The sequence below is a fragment of the Lithobates pipiens genome, unplaced genomic scaffold, assembly GCF_037356315.1.
Source record: "Lithobates pipiens isolate NorthernLeopardFrog02 unplaced genomic scaffold, aLitPip1_a1.2 Scaffold_16, whole genome shotgun sequence".
NCBI classification, from domain to species: Eukaryota; Metazoa; Chordata; class Amphibia; order Anura; family Ranidae; genus Lithobates; species Lithobates pipiens.
The window spans coordinates 142,380,516-142,403,774 of NW_027507748.1; the positions used below are offsets into that span (position 1 = coordinate 142,380,516).

General features: G+C 43.6%; 1 protein-coding gene across 1 annotated transcript in view; it reads right to left on the reverse strand.

Moving 5' to 3' along the window:
* Positions 1 to 18,925: 18,925 nt before the first annotated feature.
* Positions 18,926 to 23,259, reverse strand: part of SCARF1 (scavenger receptor class F member 1) — a 71,589-nt gene continuing 67,255 nt past the window's right edge. The window contains exon 11 of the mRNA XM_077480558.1: positions 18,926 to 20,120. Coding sequence (XP_077336684.1) covers positions 19,072 to 20,120 — 1,049 coding nt within the window. The 3' untranslated portion in view covers positions 18,926 to 19,071. The remainder of the gene's footprint in view (positions 20,121 to 23,259) is intronic.

The window sequence follows — 23,259 nt, forward strand, 5'->3', positions numbered from 1 at the left end:
CTGCATCTCTGATCAGTCTTCTTGTCTGAGCTGAAAGTTTAGAGGGACGGCCAGGTCTTGGTAGATTTGCAGTGGTCTGATACTCCTTCCATTTCAAAATGATCGCTTGCACAGTGCTCCTTGGGATGTTTAAAGCTTGGGAAATCTTTTTGTATCCAAATCCAGCTTTAAACTTCTCCACAACAGTATTACGGACCTGCCTGGTGTGTTCCTTGGTCTTCATGATGCTCTCTGCGCTTTCAACAGAACCCTGAGACTATCACAGAGCAGGTGCATTTATACAGAGACTTGATTACACACAGGTGGATTCTATTTATCATCATCAGTCATTTAGGACAAAATAGGATCATTCAGAGATCCTCGCTGAACTTCTGGAGTGAGTTTGCTGCACTGAAAGTAAAGGGGCCGAATAATTTTGCACGCACCACTTTTCAGTTTTTTATTTGCTAAAAAAGTTTAAATTATCCAATAGATTTCGTTCCACTTCACAATTGTGTCCCACTTGTTGGTGATTCTTCACAAAAATTTTAAATTTTATATCTTTATGTTTGAAGCCTGAAATGTGGCAAAAGGTTGAAAAGTTCAAGGGGGCTGAATACTTTCGCAAGGCACTGTAGATAGACTGGATTTACTGGAGAAATTAATAGGTGAAAATAAAGAAAAAATAGCCTAAAAAATAAAACTATGTCTGATCATTTAAATGAATCTCTATTTTTCTTAGTAAAATCCCTGTTATAAGACTCTAGATTTAAAGCCGGCCATAGATGGTTTGAATCTCAGCCAGTTCAGCAGGGACCAACCAAGATTCGATTCATGTATGGGCAGGCTAATTGTATCTAAGACAATCTATCAATCAACTTGGGTACAACCAACATGTCGGATATTTACATGAGATTATTGCCAGCGGCTATACCTGTCTAACGGGAATCCCACATCAACACTGACTGTGAATTGTGAAATTTTCTCATTGCACCATCTATGGCAGGGATCCTCAAACTATGGCCCTCCAGCTGTTGCGGAACTACACATCCCATGAGGCATTGTAAAACTCTAACATTCACAGACATGACTAGGCATGATGGGAATTGTAGTTCCTGAACAACTGGAGGGCCATAGTTTGAAGACCCGTGATCTATGGCCTGCCTAAAGCCCCATACACACGATCAGATTTTCTGCTGATTTTTGTCTTCGGATTTACCAAAACCATATAATACAAGGTCAAACCTTAGGACTTTCACTACACAGTTTCGGTAAATCTGAAGACAAAAATCAGAAGAAAATCTGATAGTGTGTATGGGGCTTAAAGGGGTTGTAAAGGTAAATTTTTTATTTTCTACATAGCTTCCTTTAAGCTAGTGCATTGTTGGTTCACTTATCTTTTCCTTCGATTTCCCTTCTAAATGTTTTTTTTTCTTTGTTTTCTTTGTCTGAATTTCTCACTTCCTGTTCCTCCTCAGTAAGCTGTTCAGTAAGCTGTTCTGGCTGACTAACCACCAGCTCGAATGATGGTGAGAAGTTTACTGAGGAGAAACAGGAAGTGAGATATTCAGACAAAGCAAAAAAACATTTAGAAGGGAAATCAAAGGAAAAGGTAAGTGAACCAACAATGCACTAGCTCAAAGGAACCTATGTAGAAAATAAAAAAATTACCTTTACAACCCCTTTAACTCTTAACACTGACCCATTAATATAAGGATGACTTGTACCTTTTTTTAATATTTAGTTTACTGTACATTGCACCAAAGTTATTAATAAACCTTCTGTTTATTACATATTTTAATATCAGAAGCCCTTTCCTTTGTCATAGCCACAGTCATGCATGTGGGCAGGTGCAGTCTGTATTCTCCTCTGCAGGTGATGCTCAACCACATGCCGGAGGAGAAGGTAGTTGTGAGGAACTTGGTTCCTCTATGATTTCCTGCAGTCACAGGGAGACAGCTATCCGATTGGATGCTGATACCCCAGGTGAATTTGGCCTCCATCTTGTGTGAGGGCAGAGCCTATTTAGGGTTCCCTGCTTTGGTGTGCATTGTTCGAGTAGTTAATGTAAGGACAGGTTCTCCATTTGTCAGGGACAGTGCATAGTGGCAAGGAGAGGTTCCAGAGGAGTAGGGAAAGTGCAGGGACTACACTACCCCCTCTCAGGAAGCCTCTCGTTTGAGTGTGGACTGACCAGGCCACTTTCCGGTCCTCGTGGCAGACACCGTCGGCATCTGGAAGTCTTCAGACCGCTGTTTCACCTCAGGTTGTAAGTGGATCCAGACGTGTGTGCCTTCCTGCTGGGCCTGTTTGTACTGTGATGAACTTTTCTACAATATATTGCCTTAGCCAAGCTTGGACGCTGCACCTGGCTCACATGCATAACCTCAAAAATGAACATAAAGTGATCATAAAATACAGTATATTATGGAAAATGGCAATTTATGATTAGGAAACATATTTTGGCAAGTGGCAAGTTATGGGCAGCTATGACCACCGAACTAAAAATAGCCATGTCGTCATCATCATCCCTTCTAAACCTGCCTATTCCTAACTGATCAGATGAATAGATGACAACTCATTCTGGTTTTGTCTGATGTGGCATTAGGATCTTGTTACTCTGCACTTGAGGTTTCTGGCAGTCCATGGAGGAGATACTCTGTCTTTAGAATAAAGAGAGAGAGAGAAAGCTACTCTATATACACATTTACATCTCTCCTGAAAACAACTCCACACATTCATAATTGGTGTCACCACCTGATATTTTTTTGATCAAACTGCAAACAAGGCAGCTCTATCCATGAGATGATAATTGTAAGCCCTGCACTATAATTCAATACAGGATATCCTTCCCATATATACCACAACATCCCTTTATTGTCATCTTGGATGGATCCCCTTATAATATCATCTGACCAATACTTCAGATGGATCTCCCTTTAATCTTAGGAAGGATGGACAGCCTATACTTCTTTGCCCTTCGCGTCCTCCCAGCATTACCCATCTGCTCCCCTGTGAGCCACAGGTGAACCCTTGCTACCTATTTGTCATGGACAATCAAGAGGCAGCTTGACATTTTTAAACTTAGATTTTGTTCTGGTTGAGACTCAAACAATCCCCTTACTTTTTGAAGATGTCCTCATCCCCCTGGGGAAGAGTTTGATCATTATAATCGAAACGTGTTGGGGTTTTCATGGACAGGTGTAATAATTATTGGAAATTTCTGCAAAATAATGTCACTTGCCATTTGTCGATAGGACATCAGTTTCTTGTACATTGGGGAACACTAGGGATGAGCTCGGTGTTCGAGTCGAACGCATGTTCAACTCGAACGCCGGCTCTTTGCCCGTTCGGCAAAGCCAGAACTCTGTGGGCCATTCGCGCTATTTTTGTGTGGCGCTCATGGCCTACAATGCACTGCGCCATCGTATTGCTGGCTCATGATTGGCCAAGCATGCACTGTGACCCCACATGCTTGGCCAATCACAGCGCCGGCAGCGAGGAGAGCCATAATTGGCCACAGGCAGGATGCCTCTGGCCAATTATAGCTCAGGGGGTTCAGTATACGCCCCACACTATATAAGGCCGCCAGCGCGGCGGCCTTGTGTAGTGTGTTGCGGCGTTCAGGGAGAGAGCAGGATAGGCAGGGACAGTGTGTTCTTTTCTTGTGAACCTAGCGCTGTAAAAGTGGGTGTTGTGTGCCTCCAGCACAGTATACACCTGAAACTACCCTTTATTGCTGGTGTTCTATAATACAGGCATCTGCAGCAGTTAAAGTGGGTGTTGTGTGCCTCCAGCACAGTATACACCTGAAGATACCCTTTATTACTGGTGTTCTGTAATACAGGCATCTGCAGCAGTTAAAGTGGGTGTTGTGTGCCTCTAGCACAATATACACCTGAAGCTACCCTTTATTACTGGTGTTCTGTAATACAGGCATCTGCAGCAGTTAAAGTGGGTGTTGTGTGCCTCCAGCACAGTATACACCTGAAGATACCCCTTATTGCTGGTGTTCTGTAATACAGGCATCTGCAGCAGTTAAAGTGGGTGTTGTGTGCCTCCAGCACAGTATACACCTGAAGATACCCCTTATTGCTGGTGTTCTGTAATACAGGCATCTGCAGCAATTAAAGTGGGTGTTGTGTGCCTCCAGCACAATATACACCTGAAGCTACCCTTTATTCCTGGTGTTCTGTAATACTGTGCGACTACAGCACCAGGACAGGGTCAGGGGAGCTCGGTTTTTTTTCACCACGCCAGTGGGGCTTGATCAGGGATGCATGCACTGTGCTGTCACCATTTGAGGAGGCCACGAGGATGGTGAGCAGTGACATTGCATGCATCAGTGACACTGTACCTCTTGTCCACCTGCTGGAGCATACGCTGCGTGGAATAATGGACAGGGCACTTGAGGCAGAACATTACTGGCTGGCCACTCTCCTTGATCCATCGTACAAGGGTAAGTTTGCGGACCTTATCTTGTCGTCGCAGAGGCAGCAGAGGATGAGACATCTCCGGGAGGCCTTGCAGAAAGGTCTGTGCAATGCGTTCCCAGAGACTGGGAGGTTACAAACTCCTGGTCCCGGACAACGTGTTGCTGAGGCTTCGGTCAGTCACAGAAGGAGCGTTGGAGAAGGTGGCCATCTGACTGATGCGTTCAGACAATTTTTTAGTCCGCAGCCCCAAGGTGTGATCGGTTGCAGCAACCATCGCCAGCGTCTGGTTTATATGGTGCAGGAATACCTAGGGGCAAGGTCAGACTTAGACACCTTTCCCACTGAAAATCCTCTGGCTTACTGGGTCTTGAGGATGGATCACTGGCCAGAGCTTGCACAGTATGCAATTGAGCTACTGGCCTGTCCTGCATCCAGCGTTCTTTCAAAACGCACCTTCTGGAGGCTTTGTAACCGATCACAGGGTGCGCCTGTCCACCGACTCGGTTGATCGACTGACCTTCATAAAGATGAATCAGTCTTGGATCATCACCAGCTACCAAGCACCCGAAGCTGATGTAACCGAATAATTTTTTTTGAAATGTCACATCCCTTCAAGACTATGCTGATGCTGAGTGACTATCCTGTTATGTTGACTGACTATCCTCTTCCTCCTCAATGATCCTAGCTTGGAAGAACATTTTTGATTCTGGGTGATGCCACCAGTGGCTAAGGCCCAATTTTTCAGCCCCTGTTTAACAGGGGCATGTAATTACAATTTTTGATGCAATGCTTTGCAGCAGGGCTCATTCCTGCGCTCGAACTCGAGTATCTGGGAGAGGTTGCAGTGTCGTGGCACCAGCACCAGTGCCTAAGGCCCAATTTTTCAGCCCCTGTTTAACAGGGTGTGGCAGCACGCAGGTAAAATCACCTGGTTGTATTCAGGATGGGAAATATGTGTGTCCTAGATTCAGGCTTTATGCAGACTTCTACAATTAGAGGGGAAGAGTTAATGAGCCCAGCTGAAGTAAGTGGGCTCATTAAGACCTCTACAAAAAAAACCAGCATGCATAGGGAGATGCTCCATCCTGGAACCAGTTTTGTGTGTATAGACTGGGGAGTCTGAGATCTGTTCTGTGCGGTGAGTTAACGCCTGTGTGGCAAACCCCTACAATAGAGACAGGGATTGGGGCAGCACAAGGCTGCACCCAGTTGTTAGACAGGGAGTCTACGTGTGTAGTTAGAGGTCAAGCTGACCAGGATTTATTTTCTTGTTTTATTTTGTTTGGCTGTTATATGTATCATTGCATGTAGCATAAATAAACCGCATCTTTTGTTTTTTGCACCTACACCGCTGTCTGCTGTGCCTGACTTTGTGTTGTGAACCCATCCAGGGGGTCACACACACCCGCTACCGAGCAAACCCCTCACAGTTGGTGGAGAATGCGGGCAGTTTTTTTTTCAATTTTTTTTTAAAAGGCCAGCATGGAGGAGATACTGAGACAGCTGGCTCTAGCAAATGCAAATCAGCAGCAAGCAAATGCAAATCAGCAGCAAACAAATGCGGCTTTACAAAAGAGCCTTGCAGCTCAACAACAAGCCCAGCAGCAGGCAAATGCAAATCAGCAGCAGACAAATGCAACTTTGCAGCAGAGTTTGGAAGCTCAGCAACAAGCCCAGCAGCAATCTGAAGCCCGCTTCATAGACCTGTTGCAGAAGCAAGAGCAGAATTTTCAACAGCAAATAGAGACATTGATACAGCAACGTCCGCAGACCAATGAAGCAAGTGGGTACAATAATACCGCATCCTTTGGTGTGAGCCGTTTACTGACAAAAATGACTGGAGAGGATGATCCGGAGGTGTTTTTGACCACATTTGAAAGGACTGCTGAAAGGGAAAAGTGGCCTAAGGAGCAATGGGCTGGACTGGTGGCCCCTCTGTTAACTGGGGAATCGCAGAAAGCTTATTATGACCTAGAGCCTGACCAAGCAAAAGACTATGTGGTGCTAAAAGCAGAAATATTGGCACGGCTGGGTGTCACCCTGGCAGTCCGGGCTCAGCGTGTGCATAACTGGACTTTTCAGGTTGGAAAACCTCCCAGGTCTCAAATGTATGATCTCATTCACCTGAGCAGGAAGTGGCTGCAGCCAGAGATTTTGACCGCACCAAACATTGTGGAACGTGTGGTTATGGATCGTTTCCTGAGAGCTCTTCCTACTGCCATCAAAAAATGGGTAAGCCATGGAGACCCAGAAAATGCAGATAAACTTGTGGATCTGGTTGAGAGGTACTTGGCTACAGAGAACTTGACCACCTCTTCCAGGGACTCACGGACTTTCCCCCCTAAGACCAGATCATCCCCAGTGGCGGGTAAGATGACTCCAAGGGGTGAGGGTGGAGAGAGTGAGAGGGTGGGAGTTCTACCTAAGGTCTGGCGGGAGCAGCCCAGGAAGCCCATGCTGCAAGAGGCAGCGAAAAAGATTATTTGCTACCGCTGCCGGCAAGAGGGACATATTGCAGCCAATTGCCCAGTTGTGGATGAGCCTATGCAATGTGACTTTATAAGGGAGAGACGTCAGTCGCTGTTTGCGACAGTTGCATGTACGGCCATTCGGGGACCTGAGAAACATTTATGTAAAATGTGTATTAATGGTAGACATGTTGATGTGTTGCTAGATTCAGGTAGCCTGGTAACATTGATAAAAGCTGAATTAGTTACTACAGAGGTCTCTGGGAAGAACAGGGTGGCTGTTATTTGTGTGCATGGGGACACCCGAGAGTATCCTGTAACTTCAGTGTTTTTTGAGACCCCCAAAGGTAACCTCTCTCATCAGGTGGGGTTAGTGTCTCAGTTACCACATGATGCTATTGTGGGAAGGGATTTTCCAAAATTCTGGTAACTCTGGGATTGTCCTGAGGCCCCCATTGGTGCCCCTATAAACCAGGAAGATGACCAGAATTCCTCTGGGAGTGGTGAGGACTCTCCTGAATTTCCCTTGTCGGTATTGGCGGGGGAAACTCGAGAAACTGGGGAGGAGCCAACATCCTCAGATGAAAACATGCCGTCTGTGGAGTTTTCGGATCTTGAGGTTCACAGGGAAAATTTTGCCACAGAACAGTTAAAAGATCCCACCCTAATAAAGGCACGGGAAAATGTGGTGAAAGTAGATGGCGAGTTAGTGAACCCAGATAAGACTTGCCCTTATCCTTCCTTCACTATGGAAAGGGACCTGCTATATCGAGTGGCTCAAAGGGCAGAAGAAACCATTGAGCAACTTGTAGTGCCCAAACCTTACAGGAAGTTGGTGTTAGAATTGGCTCATGGACACATTCTGGGAGGTCATCTGGGGACAGAGAAAACCAGAGAGAGGGTATTGCAGAGATTCTATTGGCCTGGGGTCATGAAGGAAATAGAAAATTATTGTTCCTCCTGCCCTGTGTGTCAGAAGTCGGCACCTATGCCACATTTCCGTAACCCACTGGTACCTCTTCCTATCATTGAGGTCCCCTTTGAGAGGATCGCAATGGATTTGGTAGGTCCGATAATGAAGTCTGCTAGGGGGCATCAGTACATTTTGGTTATATTGGACTATGCCACCCGTTATCCGGAAGCAATTCCTCTCCGAAATACCTCGGCCAAAACCATAGCCAAAGAGCTATCCCTTGTTTTTAGCCGCGTGGGTATTTGTAAGGAACTGCTTACGGACCAAGGTACACCCTTTATGTCCCGGGTTATGAAAGAATTATGCAAGTTGTACAAAGTGAAGCAATTGCGTACATCTGTGTATCACCCCCAAACAGATGGGTTGGTTGAAAGATTCAACAAAACCCTAAAACAAATGTTAAAGAAGGTGGTGGATAGAGATGGAAAGAATTGGGATTGTCTAATACCCTATCTGATGTTTGCCATTAGGGAGGTACCCCAATCCTCTACGGGTTTCTCACCCTTCGAGTTGCTCTATGGGAGACACCCAAGAGGGCTGCTGGATATCGCCAAGGAAACTTGGGATAATGAGAGTTCTCCTCACAGGAGTGTGATTGAGCATGTCGCCCTGATGCAAGATAGAATTGCACAGGTAATGCCAATTGTAAAGGAACATTTAACCCAAGCGCAGTTAGCACAGCAGAGAGTGTAAAACCGTGGGGCCAAGACACGTACTTTTTCCCCGGGGGATAGGGTCTTGGTGCTAGTCCCTACGGTTGAAAGCAAATTTCTGGCCAAATGGCAAGGTCCATATGAAGTAATTGAAAAAATTAGTGAGGTGAACTACAGGGTTAGACAGCCAGGAAGGCGAAAGCCGGAGCAGATCTATCACGTCAATCTGCTGAAAGCCTGGAGGGATAGGGAATCCCTAGTCGCAGAGACTTTGTCACAAGTACAGCCTGATTGCTTAGTTCCTGAGGTTGGAATAGCAGACACCTTATCGAAACCCCAACAACAGGAGGTTAAAGAGTTTGTACTTCGTAACAAAGAGATTTTCTCTGAGCTTCCGGGACAAACATCTGGCGTAGAGCATGACATTATCACCCCGCCAGGAGAAAGGGTAAAACTAAAACCTTATAGAATACCAGAGGCCCGACGGGAGGCAATACGTGGGGAGGTTCAAAGGATGCTGGAATTGGGTGTGATAGAGGAGTCCCAGAGTGACTGGTCCAGTCCTATTGTACTAGTGCCCAAACCTGATGGGAGCTGGCGGTTTTGTAACGATTTTAGACAATTAAATAAAGTTACAAAATTTGACACCTACCCCATGCCACGTATAGATGAGTTGGTTGACCGGCTGGGAACAGCCCGATATATGACAACTCTTGATCTCACCAAAGGGTATTGGCAAATTCCCCTGGCCGAGTCGGCCAAGGAGAAAACTGCGTTTGTAACCCCAGATGGGGCATGCCAATATAAGAGAATGCCGTTTGGGTTACAGAATGCACCGGCAACATTCCAGTGGAAAATGGATAAGATTCTGAGGCCCCATCATAAATATGCTGCAGCTTACCTGGATGATGTGATTATCCATAGCACAGACTGGGTCTCACATTTGCCAAAAGTACAAGCAGTCCTAGACTCTATCCGGGAAGCTGGGTTTACGGCCAATCCAAAGAAGTGTACCATTGTACAGGAGGAGGCTAAATATCTTGGGTACACTATTGGGAGGGGGGTGATAAAACCCCAAGTCAATAAAGTCGAGGCCATACAGAGTTGGCCACGTCCCAACAGCAAGAAACAGGTACGAGCCTTTCTGGGAATCGCTGGCTATTATCGACGATTCATTCCCCATTTTGCTTCTCAGGCTGTGCCCCTCACCAACCTGACAAAAGGGAAAGAGTCGGTTATGGTTAAATGGTCCCCAGAGGCTGAGGAAGCATTTCAGTCCTTAAAAACAGCCTTATGTAGCCAGCCAGTGTTGTACTCACCAGACTTCTCTAAGGACTTTGTTGTACAAACTGATGCATCAGACGTTGGGTTAGGAGCAGTGTTATCCCAGGTCTGGAACGGGGAAGAGCACCCAGTCATTTACCTCAGCAGGAAGTTGAAGTCCCATGAGGTAAATTACTCCACGATTGAGAAGGAATGTTTAGCAGTGAAGTGGGCTCTAGATTCCCTTCGGTACTATCTGCTAGGTAGGCACTTTGACCTGGTGACTGATCACGCTCCTTTAAAGTGGATGGCTCAAAACAAGGAGACCAATAGAAGGGTAAATAGGTGGTTCATGGCCCTACAGGAATTTAACTTTACAGTTAAGCATCGCCCTGGTGTTAAAATGGGGAATGTGGATGCTTTGTCTCGGATACATGCGTGTCTGGCTGCTTGTGTTACAACCCCAAGGTTGAAACAAGAGGGGGGGGGGGGTATGTGGCAGCACGCAGGTAAAATCACCTGGTTGTATTCAGGATGGGAAATATGTGTGTCCTAGATTCAGGCTTTATGCAGACTTCTACAATTAGAGGGGAAGAGTTAATGAGCCCAGCTGAAGTAAGTGGGCTCATTAAGACCTCTACAAAAAACCCCAGCATGCATAGGGAGATGCTCCATCCTGGAACCAGTTTTGTGTGTATAGACTGGGGAGTCTGAGATCTGTTCTGTGCGGTGAGTTAACGCCTGTGTGGCAAACCCCTACAATAGAGACAGGGATTGGGGCAGCACAAGGCTGCACCCAGTTGTTAGACAGGGAGTCTACGTGTGTAGTTAGAGGTCAAGCTGACCAGGATTTATTTTCTTGTTTTATTTTGTTTGGCTGTTATATGTATCATTGCATGTAGCATAAATAAACCGCATCTTTTGTTTTTTGCACCTACACCGCTGTCTGCTGTGCCTGGCTTTGTGTTGTGAACCCATCCAGGGGGTCACACACACCCGCTACCGAGCAAACCCCTCACAAGGGGTATATAATTACTATTTTTGATGCAATGCTTTGCAGCAGGGCTCATTCCTGCACTCGAACTAGAGTATCTGGGAGAGGTTGCAGTGTCATAGTACCAGCACCAGTGCCTAAGGCCCAATTTTTCAGCCCTTGTTTAACAATTCTTGATATAATATTTCACAGCAGGGCCCGTTCCTGAACCCACCATGAGTAACTGTGAGGACTTATAGTGTTGTGGCACCAGCACCACCACCACCACAACCACCAAAGGCCCAATTTTTCTACCACTGTTCAACAATATGTAATTACAATTCTTGATATAATCGTTCACAGCAGGGCACTCCAGCACCCACCAAGAGTCACTTTGAGGGCTTAGAGTGTTCTGGCAACACCAACACCTTAGGCCCACATTTCTGCAGAGCATATAGGGCAGGCCCCTACTTTCAAACATCCAACTTACAAACGTCTCCTGCTTGTAAACAGAAGGAGACAACAGAAAGTGAGATGAAAAAAGACGGACGGCCCAAAAAATTATACAGGGGTGATAACCCTTCCCTAAATTTTCCAAAAAGCTTAAAAATAGATTTTTTGACTGGAGCTACACTTTAAAAATGTACCAGTTCAAAATTACAAACATATTCTACTTAACACAACAAACCTACACAGTCCCTGTCTTGTTTGCACCGCCTGTATACTGCTGTTCTGAGTATATAGGGCCTGGGGTACGGGGTTCCCCTTAATATCCGTACAAGACCCAAAGGGGCTGGTAATGGGCAGGGGGGCTACCCATGCCATTTTTTTTCTCAATGATTTTCATCCATATTGCCGGAACAAGACATTACATTAAAACCGCAAGCAGTTTTAAATGACTTTTTTTTCCGTTAAATGTCATTTTGTGCAGGGACTGTTCTAAACACGGGAAACACGTGGCACTTCACAGGCATACTATAGACACCCCCAGGCACAATATTTAAAGGAATATTTCACTTTTTTTTCACTTTAATCGACATTAAAATCAGTGCTCCTGAAAAAACAGCAGTTTTAAAAAAAAATAATTGGTATTGACCCATGTCCCCTGGGGCAGGAGCCGGGTCCTCAAACCCTTTTTAGGACAATATCTTGCATATTAGCCATTAAAATTAGCACTTTTTATTTTGAACGTTCGAGTCCCATAGACTTCAATGGGGTTCTAAAGTTCGTACGAATTTTCGGTCCGTTCGAAAGTTCTGGTACAAACCGAACCGGGGGGTGTTCGGCTCATCCCTAGGGAACACCAGAGCTTATATTTTAACCTCTTGCCGACCAGCCGCAGTCGTTGTACGGCAGTAGGTTGGCACGGCTGCACAAAACGCTGTAGGTGTACGTCAGCTGATTTAAGAGGTATAGGGGGTGTGACACCGGAGCCGATTCGCATGGCCGGCAGGCACGATGTCTGCTGACTACCCGCGACCACTCCATAGAGAGCCAGAATGGGGATCTGTGTATATAAACAAACAGATCCCGTTCTGACAGGGAAATAGAGAGGGATCTGCTGTTCCTATTGATCAGGAACAGCGATCTCAGTACCCTCCCCCCCCACAGTTAGAAACACCTCCTTAGGGAACACATTTAACCCCTTGATCGCCCCCTAGTGTTAACCCATTCCCTGCCAGTGACATTTATACAGTAATCAGTGGCTATTTTTAGCTCTAATTGCTGCTATGTCAATGGTTCCAAAAAAAAGTGTCAAAAGTGTCCGATCTGTTTGCCACAATGTTGCAGTCAAAATCACTGATCACTGCTATTACTAGTAAAACAAAAAAATAATAAAAATGGCATAAATATATCCCCTATTTTGTAGATGCTATAACTTTTCAATATAAATATACGCTTATTGTGATTTTTTTTACCAAAATTATGTAGAAGAATACATATTGGCCTAAACTGATGAAGACATTTTTTTTTTCGATATTTATTTATTATAACATAAAGTAAAAAATATTGTGTTTTTTTTTCAAAATTGTCGCTCTTTTTTTTGTTTATAGCGCACAAAATAAAAACCGCAGAGGTGTTCAAATACCACCAAAAGAAAGCTCCATTTGTGGGGAAAAAAGGACATTGTTTTTGTTTGGGTACAACGTGGCACGATCGCGCAATTGTTAGTTAAAGCGACGCAGTGCCGTATCGCAAAAAATGGCCTGGTCAGGAAGTGGGTAAATCCTTCCAGGGCTGAAGTGGTTAAAACTGTACGTGGATTAAAATTTTTAACGTTCATACTATAGATGACAACAATTTACCCTTCTCTTTGTTCAAGGGTAAAAATATGTTACATGAAATTGTAAATTAAAGTATAGATGAAAGTACACGCAAAGGCTCCTGTATGATAACCTAAACAAATACCAAATCCAGTTACTGTGTGATGCACAAGCCTCATGAAGAAAACAAAAACTTAATTTAAACTTCTGGACTGTGCCAAATTCTTCTTTACATGTATCCCCCTTCCAGACACTGCAGTTCAGAGTGGGAGAGTTTCCATAACAGGGGAGGTGCTGTCAATCTAGAAAGCAGTGAGCAGGCCTAGGTGTGGCCAGGTGCTGATTGACAAGCTACATGATTGTAAATCAGCACTGACAATGCTGATAGCCATGCTTCCTCCTCCAACATTTTTTCACCCCACTGCAGTGCAAGCAGACACTATAAAGGCCCGTACACACGGTCGGACTTTTTGACAACAAACATGCAAATTAGCTGTTTTGGAGCAACATCCGACTGTGTGTACGCTCCATCGGACAAACTTTTTCTGTTTTCATCGGACTTTTGTTGGCTCTGCGAACGGACAAACTTTTTGACAACAGAAGTCCGATGGAGCAAAGTCCGACCGTGTGTATGCAAAAGCATCGGACTTTTGTACAAGGTACAAACACGCATGCTCAGAACCATTGCAAACGATCAGACTACAATACAGAAGTTGACCAAAGGTGGCGCTGGAGTCATTGAACGTCCTCTTTTGAAGTGGCGTCCGTACGTTGTGACGTCACCACGTTCGTGTTTGTTGTCAAAAAGTCCGACCGTGTGTATGCAATACAAACTTGTGGACAACACACTTTGTACAAAAGTCCACGGAAAAGTTTGTACAAGTCCGACCGTGTGTATGGGGCTTAAGAATGGCTTATGTAAGCATTTGGTTGATTTGGTGCAGCTTCATTGCCACACCATCACAGGAAGCTGCATTAGGATTAGGTGGACTTCACTGGCAGGTTCAACAGGTATTTGTGGCACTTTGCAGGGAGAGAAAACTGCAAGGGCAGATGTACTATTAGTTAAGGCTACATGTACACTGGACATTTAGTCGCATGCTTCAAATCCTGGCATTCCCATTCCCTAGGTGGCACAGGTGCAACGTCCATCCCGACTGTCAGCAGTCTGTCAAAATCTATGACAGGCTGGGCAAGACTGGGCACTGTACCAAGTGGCTCATTAGGGCTGTATACAAAAGGGGCGTATGCACAGAACACAGCATCCAGCCACCAAGTATTTCAGACTGTCATAGATTTTGACAGCTTGCTAGGGCCGGACACTGCATTTGTGCCTCCCAGGCACACACAAAAAAAGAGATTTGCCCCATGTGTGGCTAAACACCAAATCTGCATGAGGCCTAAGGGTTGCAGGGCATATTTTTAATAAGATTTGATCAAGAGCAACTTTAATATTTATTATTTTGTTGATCAGATTGGTAAACTATATTGCATAGTTTAACCAAAGAGATTTTCTTACTATCTGACCTACCCATGGCCTTGATCAGGCATGTCCAAACTCCAGCCCCTGGGCCAATTGCGGCCTGTCTTATGGTATCATACGACCCCACTGGTAATTTGGATATATATATCTTTTGTGGCCCCCAACAAATATACTGCATTTATCATTCCTCGGAAGGGACAGGGAGGGGGCGGGATGAGTGCTATCAGATTACATACAGGGGAATCTCCTGTTTACTCAGTGGCCTCTGTAATAGGTAGTACCATCTCCCTATACCCCCTTCCTGCACACACCACCCTCCTTTACTGCTACACACCCTTCCTGCATACACTGCCCCATTTATTATTTCACCACCTACCTGTATACACCATCCCCTTTAACTCTACACCCCCCCTCCCTATACACACTACCCCCCTTAAACGCTACACCTACCTTCCTAAACACACTAGCCCCCTTTAACCCTACACTTCCCCTCCTATACACACTTCCCCCCTTTAACCCTTCACCCCCCTTCCTGCACACACTGCCCCCCTTTAACCCTACATCCCTCTTCCTGTATACACTTCCCAGTTTAACCCTACACCACCCTTCCTGTATACTCTACCCCCCTTTAACCCTACATCCCCTTCCCGCATTAACTGTCCCCCCTCCAGCATGCACTGCCCTGTATAGACTATACCCCCTATGATGTGTGTTGCCCCCTCATTGAACTGACCTCACCTGCCTTGCCTGACACAGTGAGCAGAGCATGGTAGGAGTACCTCGTCTGTCAGTCCCCGATCAGTCCCGCCACCCAGCTTAGTGCTCCCACCTGTCAGCAGAGCTTGTCCACCACCTGCTCCTGCAGCTTCCGCTTCTCACACTGCAGGTTGGTAACGAGACCGGGCCCTGTCATGGCGCAGCACATCCTCCAGCTGCCTCTCCACCCTGTGCCTGAACTCCTTCATCTCGGCTTGCAGCACATGCACGGTCCCCCGTAGTGGACATTCCCTCTCCTCCTCTGATACACTCTTGCAGACCAGCCACACTAGCATCTCTACCCCAAGCTCCATTGCTGGTGGGTGATGTCAGGCAGTGATTGGAGGCTTAGGACTGCAGCGAGTGATCCCATCATCCAGTGGATGACCTTGACCTTGCCAGGATCTTAGCTCACTTTCACTGTGTGCAGGTGCACTGATGTGTGTGGGGGAGGGACGGTGGCTCTAGAGGTGACATCCACCAGGGATGAAGAGGTGACAGGAGACGAATGTAGTAATGGTCATGGCTGCACTCTAGGCGGCTGCCTTGTTCGCCTAGTGGCAGCACCGGCCCTGTCTGTGCAATTTCTCTGCACAGAAGAGGCAAGTATACACCTGTTTTATTTTACACCTAAAGTAAACCCAAGTAAGTGTTAGTGGCACATTGGTCTGTAACCTCCATCTACATATCTGTACAGGTTAGTGAACCAAGTAAGAGATGTGGGGTATTTGAGAATTAGAAAGTAAATAATTTTGTACTTTTTTTTTCAAAGCATAGTAGAAACTTGTGCAATTCTGTTGCATGACATCAAAGGATTTTGTTTTGTTGACATTGTTGCAGATATTGTTAACGGTTTCAGATCAGTCTTTGGGTTATTTCTCCCACGTATTTGCATGGCAATGTCAACAAAACAAAATGTTACAGAACATTGATTGAGTAGCAAGATAAAAAGTATACTTAGTTTGGAAAATGAAATGTTACTTAAAGGCATAGTCCACCTTTTGCAAAAATGCAGTAGATGCACATACATTAATAAAAAATTTAAAAAAGTGAATCAATTAAATTTCTGCATTGAAGCCTACAGAGCACTGCAATGGGTGCAAAGCACAGGCCTCCTCCATTGTTATATCCCAGCCACAGGTCCTTACAGAGATACAGATCTTCAGATATAGGATTGAAGGAAGTAACAACAGAATCTAAAGCGGTATAGAGTGCTGATTAACTGGTTCCCGACCGGCGCACGCCGACGTACGTCGGCAGAATGGCACGGGCAGGCATATTGGCGTACAGGTACGTCCAATCTTCTCCCGTGAGTCCGGTCGCGGGTCCCGCGAACTCGATCGTCTCACGGGGCGGCTGAATGGAGGAAATGCCTTGTAAACAGCATTTCCCCATTCTGCCTAGCAACTAGTGATGCTGATCTCTGCTCCAATCACATGTGTTCACTAAATGAAAGCCCAGCCCCCCCACAGTTAGTAACACACCCCTAGGAACACTTAACCCCTACACTGCCACCCACTGGTTAACCCCTTCACTAGCAGTGATTGCTGTATAAATGACAATGGTCCCAAAAATGTGTCAAAAATGTCCGATGTGTCTGCCGCAATGTCGCAGTCACAATAAAAATCGCTGATCTCTGCCATTACTAGTAAAAAAAATAATAAAAAATTATTAATAAAAATGCCATAAAACTATCCCTATTTTGTAAACGCTATAACTTTTGCTCAAACCAATCAATAATCGTTTATTGCGATTTTTCTAACCAAAAATATGTAGAAGAATACGTATCGGCCTAAACTGAGGGAAAAAATGTTTTTTTATATATTTTTGGGGGATATTTATTATAACAAAAAGTAAAAAATAATGCATTTTTTTCAAAATTGTCGCTCTATTTTTGTTTATAGCGCAAAAAATAAAAACCGCAGGGGTGATCAAATACCACCAAAAGAAAGCTATATTTGTGGGGGAAAAAAAAAATAGTCAATTTTGTTTGGGAGCCACGTCACACGACCGCGAAATTGTCAGTTAAAGCGATGCAGTGCCGAATTGCAAAAAAGTGGTCTGGTCTTTGACCAGCAAAATGGTCTGGTCTGTAAGTGGTTAATACTAGCTGAAACAACACATTGGAATTATATTTTGTATGGTGTATATTTAGGCGTTTAACCTCACCATAAGGAAAAACCTCACTGTCAATCATTTTTGTCATGTAATTTGATGTATGCCTGTTGGCATGTGTTTTGTACTGCTGATTTGTTCAATAAAAATCTGTTAAAAAAAACAATAGAATACAAATGCGGTGATGTCATCACACTTGTGCTGGCATGATTTCATAAGTCCCTCTGCTGCAGTGGAAAAGAGGACTTGTAGTCTTTACATTCACAGATCCCTGTGAATGAATCTGTAAATGGATGAGATGGCTGTGTGAGCCCTAGAGCCATAGCCATACATAACTGAAACAACAACTGGGCACTCCAGGGAGAAGCACCCTGCGATTCAGTTTAGTGTGTGTGTGTGTGTGGGGGGGGGGTGCAATTTGAAGGTGGGGGTTGGGGAATGTGATAATCTTTCATGTTACACCATAAAAATAGATACCAAAGGTGGGCTAAGCCTTTAAAGGGTGATGCTGCAGCAGTACAATAATGAGTGTTGTTATCATATTAATGAAGTGCCTTCCAAAGGTTCTCCTGGAAGCAAGTATTTACCTATATTCCAAGAGGTACTTAGAAAAAAGGATTCCCCAGTCTCACAAACATAGGCAGCCTACCTAATATGTAATTTAATCTTTTGGCCATAGTTACACTTTTAATGGGGAATAAAGTCCCCTAAAATCAACTCCCCTACAGAGATGAGATGTCTGCAATCTCCCTCCCTGCTGCTAGTCTTCTTTCAGATTTTGTGTTTTCAAGCATCTTAGTTGGCCAGCCAGGAAGACATTACTCCCACATATGTGTACAGGAGTTCATTCATCCCAGAACCCATGGCATGCTGAGAAGAAACATTATTGGCAAGCAGGTAAGAAGCATATACAGTGTCTCTTCTCTACAGTCTCTTCTGCAATAAAAGCCTACCTACCAGCAATTTTCTAACACTAAGGTTCCACATTAATTTGAATCTACCAAAAAAGGCATAGTTCCCCAAAATGTATATGTTCTTCTTTCAGGGTTCTAGCTTAACCCCCCCCCCAAACCAACAATAAAGTTTTGGTTTTAGAATGAGTCTTGTTTTTTTGAATCCATGCTGCCAATTTATTATTCCTATGAAAACTCAAAATAGGTACTGTTACATTATTTCTCTACCCAAAGGAGCTTTAAGGGACCCTCAGAGTTGCAATAAATCACGTTATCAATCTCACCGCCATTCACCAAAATCAAATGTGTGTGAACTAAGCATTAAACTAAGACATTCTGTGGGATGCCAGCTCCACAGTCCAGTGTGTGCTTGAGAACAGCCGGGTGAGGAAACGCACCGGAGGCAGCAGGAAGTGACATCATCCCACACAGTACTCCTGGAAGGGATATTGGTACAGTACTGTAAATGTGGTAATCAATATTGTTTGACACTAAGTTTGGGTGTTGTAATACAGCAGTTCGTATATGTGTAATAGATCCTAGCGCTGGTGAATTGTGATAATATTGATTTGTAAATACAAGTCTACATATTTCACAAAAAGGCCCCACCAAGGGATCAAGAGCATTTTATTATCAGTTTTTGTTTAAAAAAAAAAAAGAAAAAAAAAAAAGAGAAAATAGGTCACATAACTTTTTGTTGATATAAAACCACAAATAATAATATCTAATTACTGTTTGTTATATACAACAAACTGTTAAGAGCTGGAAGTCTCACATGTCATTTGAGCATCTTCGTATAGAGAAGATGGGTCCTGTTCATTGTCCTCAAAACTTTTAGATATGGTAATATTTTCATACTTTGGCTCTAAATCTTCCCTTTCATCTGGACTTTGGTAAATGTGTTCACTATTTGGAGCTTGTTGCAGGATTAATGGTTCCTGCAAGTTAGAATACATGTTCTCCAGCTTCCCAGAGCTACCAGTCCGCTCAGATCCATCTTCAGGATCGTTTTTCTTTAGAATGGAGGATGTTTGAATAACTGGATTCTTATTTGCATTGTCCAGCAACTTACTAACAGGAGAACCTTTATTTGTGACTTTTAAATCTTCCTCACAAGTGGTCTTTATCTGTGAAAGTCTGGCATTTGAATGCTGCAACAAGCTTTTTCTAACAGGTTTGGGAATCCCTTTCTGAAAACTGCCAAAGCGTTTCAGAACAGCCTGGACTGCCCCATCCATATTGCCCTCTGACCTTCTTCGAGGCTTGTAAGACTTTCGAGGAGGACCAACACTCACATAAACAGTTGTAAGGTTATGACTTTTCTTTTTTGTTTCTGCACTTAAATCTTTTAATCCAGAATCTGTTGACTCAGCTTTAAAGATTGGCTTTTGAGCATTAGACATTGACCTTAGTCTCCCAGCTGGAGCACACCTCTGAAGCTTGGGATGATCTTCTGGTTCTGTATTAGGGCTTACGTTGTCATAATTATCAGTGCCATCATCATACTGCTGTGAATCATTTCCTTTAAGCGTCTGAGACTGTATAGATGGCAGTTTTGGGAGGCTCATGGCTAGTTTTGGTTTCCTGGTAAGGTTAGGTGTGTCAGTTGTGGAAGATCTTCTACTTTCAAATTTAGTCCCTTCAGCAAATGACACAGATGGTCTTTTCGCTTTGGCAATGCTTGATGTCCTGGGAATAGAAAATGGAAGGCAGACCTCTTCTGCACCGAGAGCCATTGCTTCAGGAAACACATTACATTTAGAACTTATCTCTTGAAATCCATCAAGGTCAGCAACAGATAACCCTGTATGACAGAAGAAGAGTCATCATTATTTAAAATGTCCAGGCATTCTTCCAAGGTATAGCTTGGGGTATTAGGAATGTACCCCTAACCTAATACATACATAGTGCAAAAATATCCAATATAAAACATTTCTTTATCCATTAGCAAACTAGAGGCAAGAAAATTATTAGGGAAAGGACAATTTTAATACAAAAAAATAAAATATAAAACAATAAGGCAAATGCAGTCTTATTTTAACAAGTATATATAAAGGAATTTTAGGGATGTTTGTTGCCTCAGGTTCTTCAAGTTGACTACATTTATCCTTATGTCAGACTGGTTCTGTTAAATTCTGTAGCTGTTTTTTCATGGGCATTTGCTTTACTTTCTCTGACGCAGGTAGAGGATTTGCTAAAAAGTCTGAATTCATCTATGGTCTCCCATGTGTTTTCTTTTAAATGAATATCTTAGCATTTATAATAAATCAGGGCCTTAATTAAAAAACTGTAGTGTCTCACATACATGGTAAGCTAGTATTATTACACCATACCATTGCCACAAAGAGGAAAGGTGAGACTTATCTCAGACAATCTTTTCTGTTTGGTGGTTGAAGACAAGGTCCTCCTGCACTCTTAACAGTTTATGCTAAGAATATTGGCTCATGCTCAAACAGTATTTTTAGGGGGACAAAAAGTATCACTGGGGATGGCTGGCAGATCAAGTACTCTCTTTGTAGAGTTCTACAAGTTATACTATCTACAAACTATGGGATATATTTATAGAATTTTTATTTATTTTACTAGTAATGGTGGCGATCAGTGACTTGTAGCAGAACTGCGATATTGCAGCGAACAAAATGGACACTAACTGACACTTGACACTTTTTTGAAAACCAGTGACACCAATACAGTGATCACTGTTAAAAAATATGCACTGTCACTGTACTAATAACACTGGCTGGGAAGGGGTTAACATCAGGGGCGATCAAAGGGTTAACTGTGTTCCTAGTCAATGTTTGTGTACTGTGTGGGAGGTGAAGGCATGGATCCATGTCCCTGCTTTGCAGGAACACAGGATCCATGCCTTGTATACATTGCAAAACTGCTGTTCTGCCTGTGTAGCTGAACGATCGGTGGGTGCTGGTGGACATCATGTCCACGGTACCCACTGATTGGCTCCCGATGTCAGTGTTTTTTCGCTTCTATGGTTTCCTATGCTGGTGACACCCTATCCCCCCATTTTCTGCATTAATGTCAGATGAAAAGAAAGTGAGAAAAATATCTCACATAGGTTACAGACTGAAATATAAACATGGAAGTAAATGTAACTTTTTGTCATCTAAAATGAAAAAATATGGGTGGTGTTAGCTTAAGCTTTATGTTAGAAACATATTACCGAAGAAACAACAGAATATATGGTCCTTTTTGCTTGAAAAGTGAAATTTCAAAGTATATCGCTTCTATTACTGATTTCCTTTATAAACCATGAACACACCCATGAAGTGCAGCCACTCGATCCTTTTCCATTATTATACTTCTTTGATTGAGCTCTGCACTTAAAATGCTGCCCCCCCATTGGTTTATTTCACTGCCTTAGTTATAAATAATACAACTGCAGCTGTGCACATCAAAGAGACTGATTACTGGATTAACTAAACAATATTAAGGGATAATGAAGAAGCATAATTTATTTGTGATGCATTCACAGCAGTACCACATTGACACTTTTTAAATTAAATATCTATTTCGGAAACCTGTACACATGTCTGGTTTAAGCACTGATGTAATCAAGCACAGAGTGAAAAAAGTGGAGTTTTAATCAAACTTTTATTAGAATCAGTGGCAACCTAGGTCCAGCTTTAAGTGGAACTCCAGGCAGCTATAATTGCACAGCTTCATACAGTTATTTATTCATAAAAATCATTAAATGCATTTTTAAATACCTAAAGTATAATCTCAAGTAATTTTTAATTTAATTCCCATAGCTCCCTGCAAAAACAAACTTTTCAAAAATGAAAAACCAATCTTTGAGTTTCCATCTCTCTCTATTCCACTGTACATAGACTTGATCTTCCATCTTGACTTTGAGTTAAGCCTCATCCCCATTGAAACAAAGTATCACCCACGTTGTTCAAAAATTGTTGGATGAAACAAACAACAAATACATCTGGCTGGGACTTCTTAGTCCCCTGGGTGCACAGAAAAGGATTAACAAAGGTACTTTACAAGTATAATTTCTTTATGTCCCTGGTCCAACGGTGAATCCATAAACTCTGGGTTATAGCACCGATACAGTGTAATATTATAGAGCCATTTATTCCAAATTGCATACATAAATTGGGGGGGGGGGGGTGTTTTGCATGATTGCAAAATGAGCAAACAGTGTGGGCAAGCAACAGAGAAAGCACACTGAATTCTGGAGTGCATCACTTAATGCCCTGTACACACGATCGGAATTCCGGCCAGAAAAAGACAGATGAGAGCTTTTCATTGGAAAATGCTACCGTGTGTATTCTCCACCAGAATTTAGCTGTCCGAATTTTCTCCAGCAAAAAATTGATAGCATGTTCTCAATTTCCCAACGGAAAAACTTTCTATCGGTAATTCCGATCGTGTGTATGCAATTCCGACACGCCAAAAATCACGCATGCTCAGATTCAACTACAAGACAGAAGCTATTGGCTACTGGCTATTGAACTTCCTTCTTCTAGTCACGTCGTACGTGTTGTACGTCACCGCGTTATAAACGATCGGAATTTGATGTGACCGTGTGTAGGCAAGACAGCTTGAGCTTCCGATCGTGTGTACGCAGCATTAGACCCGTATACATCAGAGCTCTTTGCCCAAAAAAAAAAAGACCCACATTTGGTCCGTGCGTATGCTGGAACAACTGTCAGATCAGCATGCTGGAAAACTAGCAGTCGACCAGCTCCCAATCAGCGCTGACTGGATTGTTCTGGGGGAGGGGGGGGGTTGGGCCAACCCCTTGTCAGAGCACAAAAGCTCAGCGGGGGAGATCACTGTGCTTACTTCGGATAGTTAGTACAGCGGTTTCCACCGGAGCTGACAGTTTTTTTTTTCGTTCATCCCACTGGGTTGATTGAAAAAAATAAGAAAAACCTCATAGTGTGTACCAGGCTTAAGGTTCGGTTTACACTAGC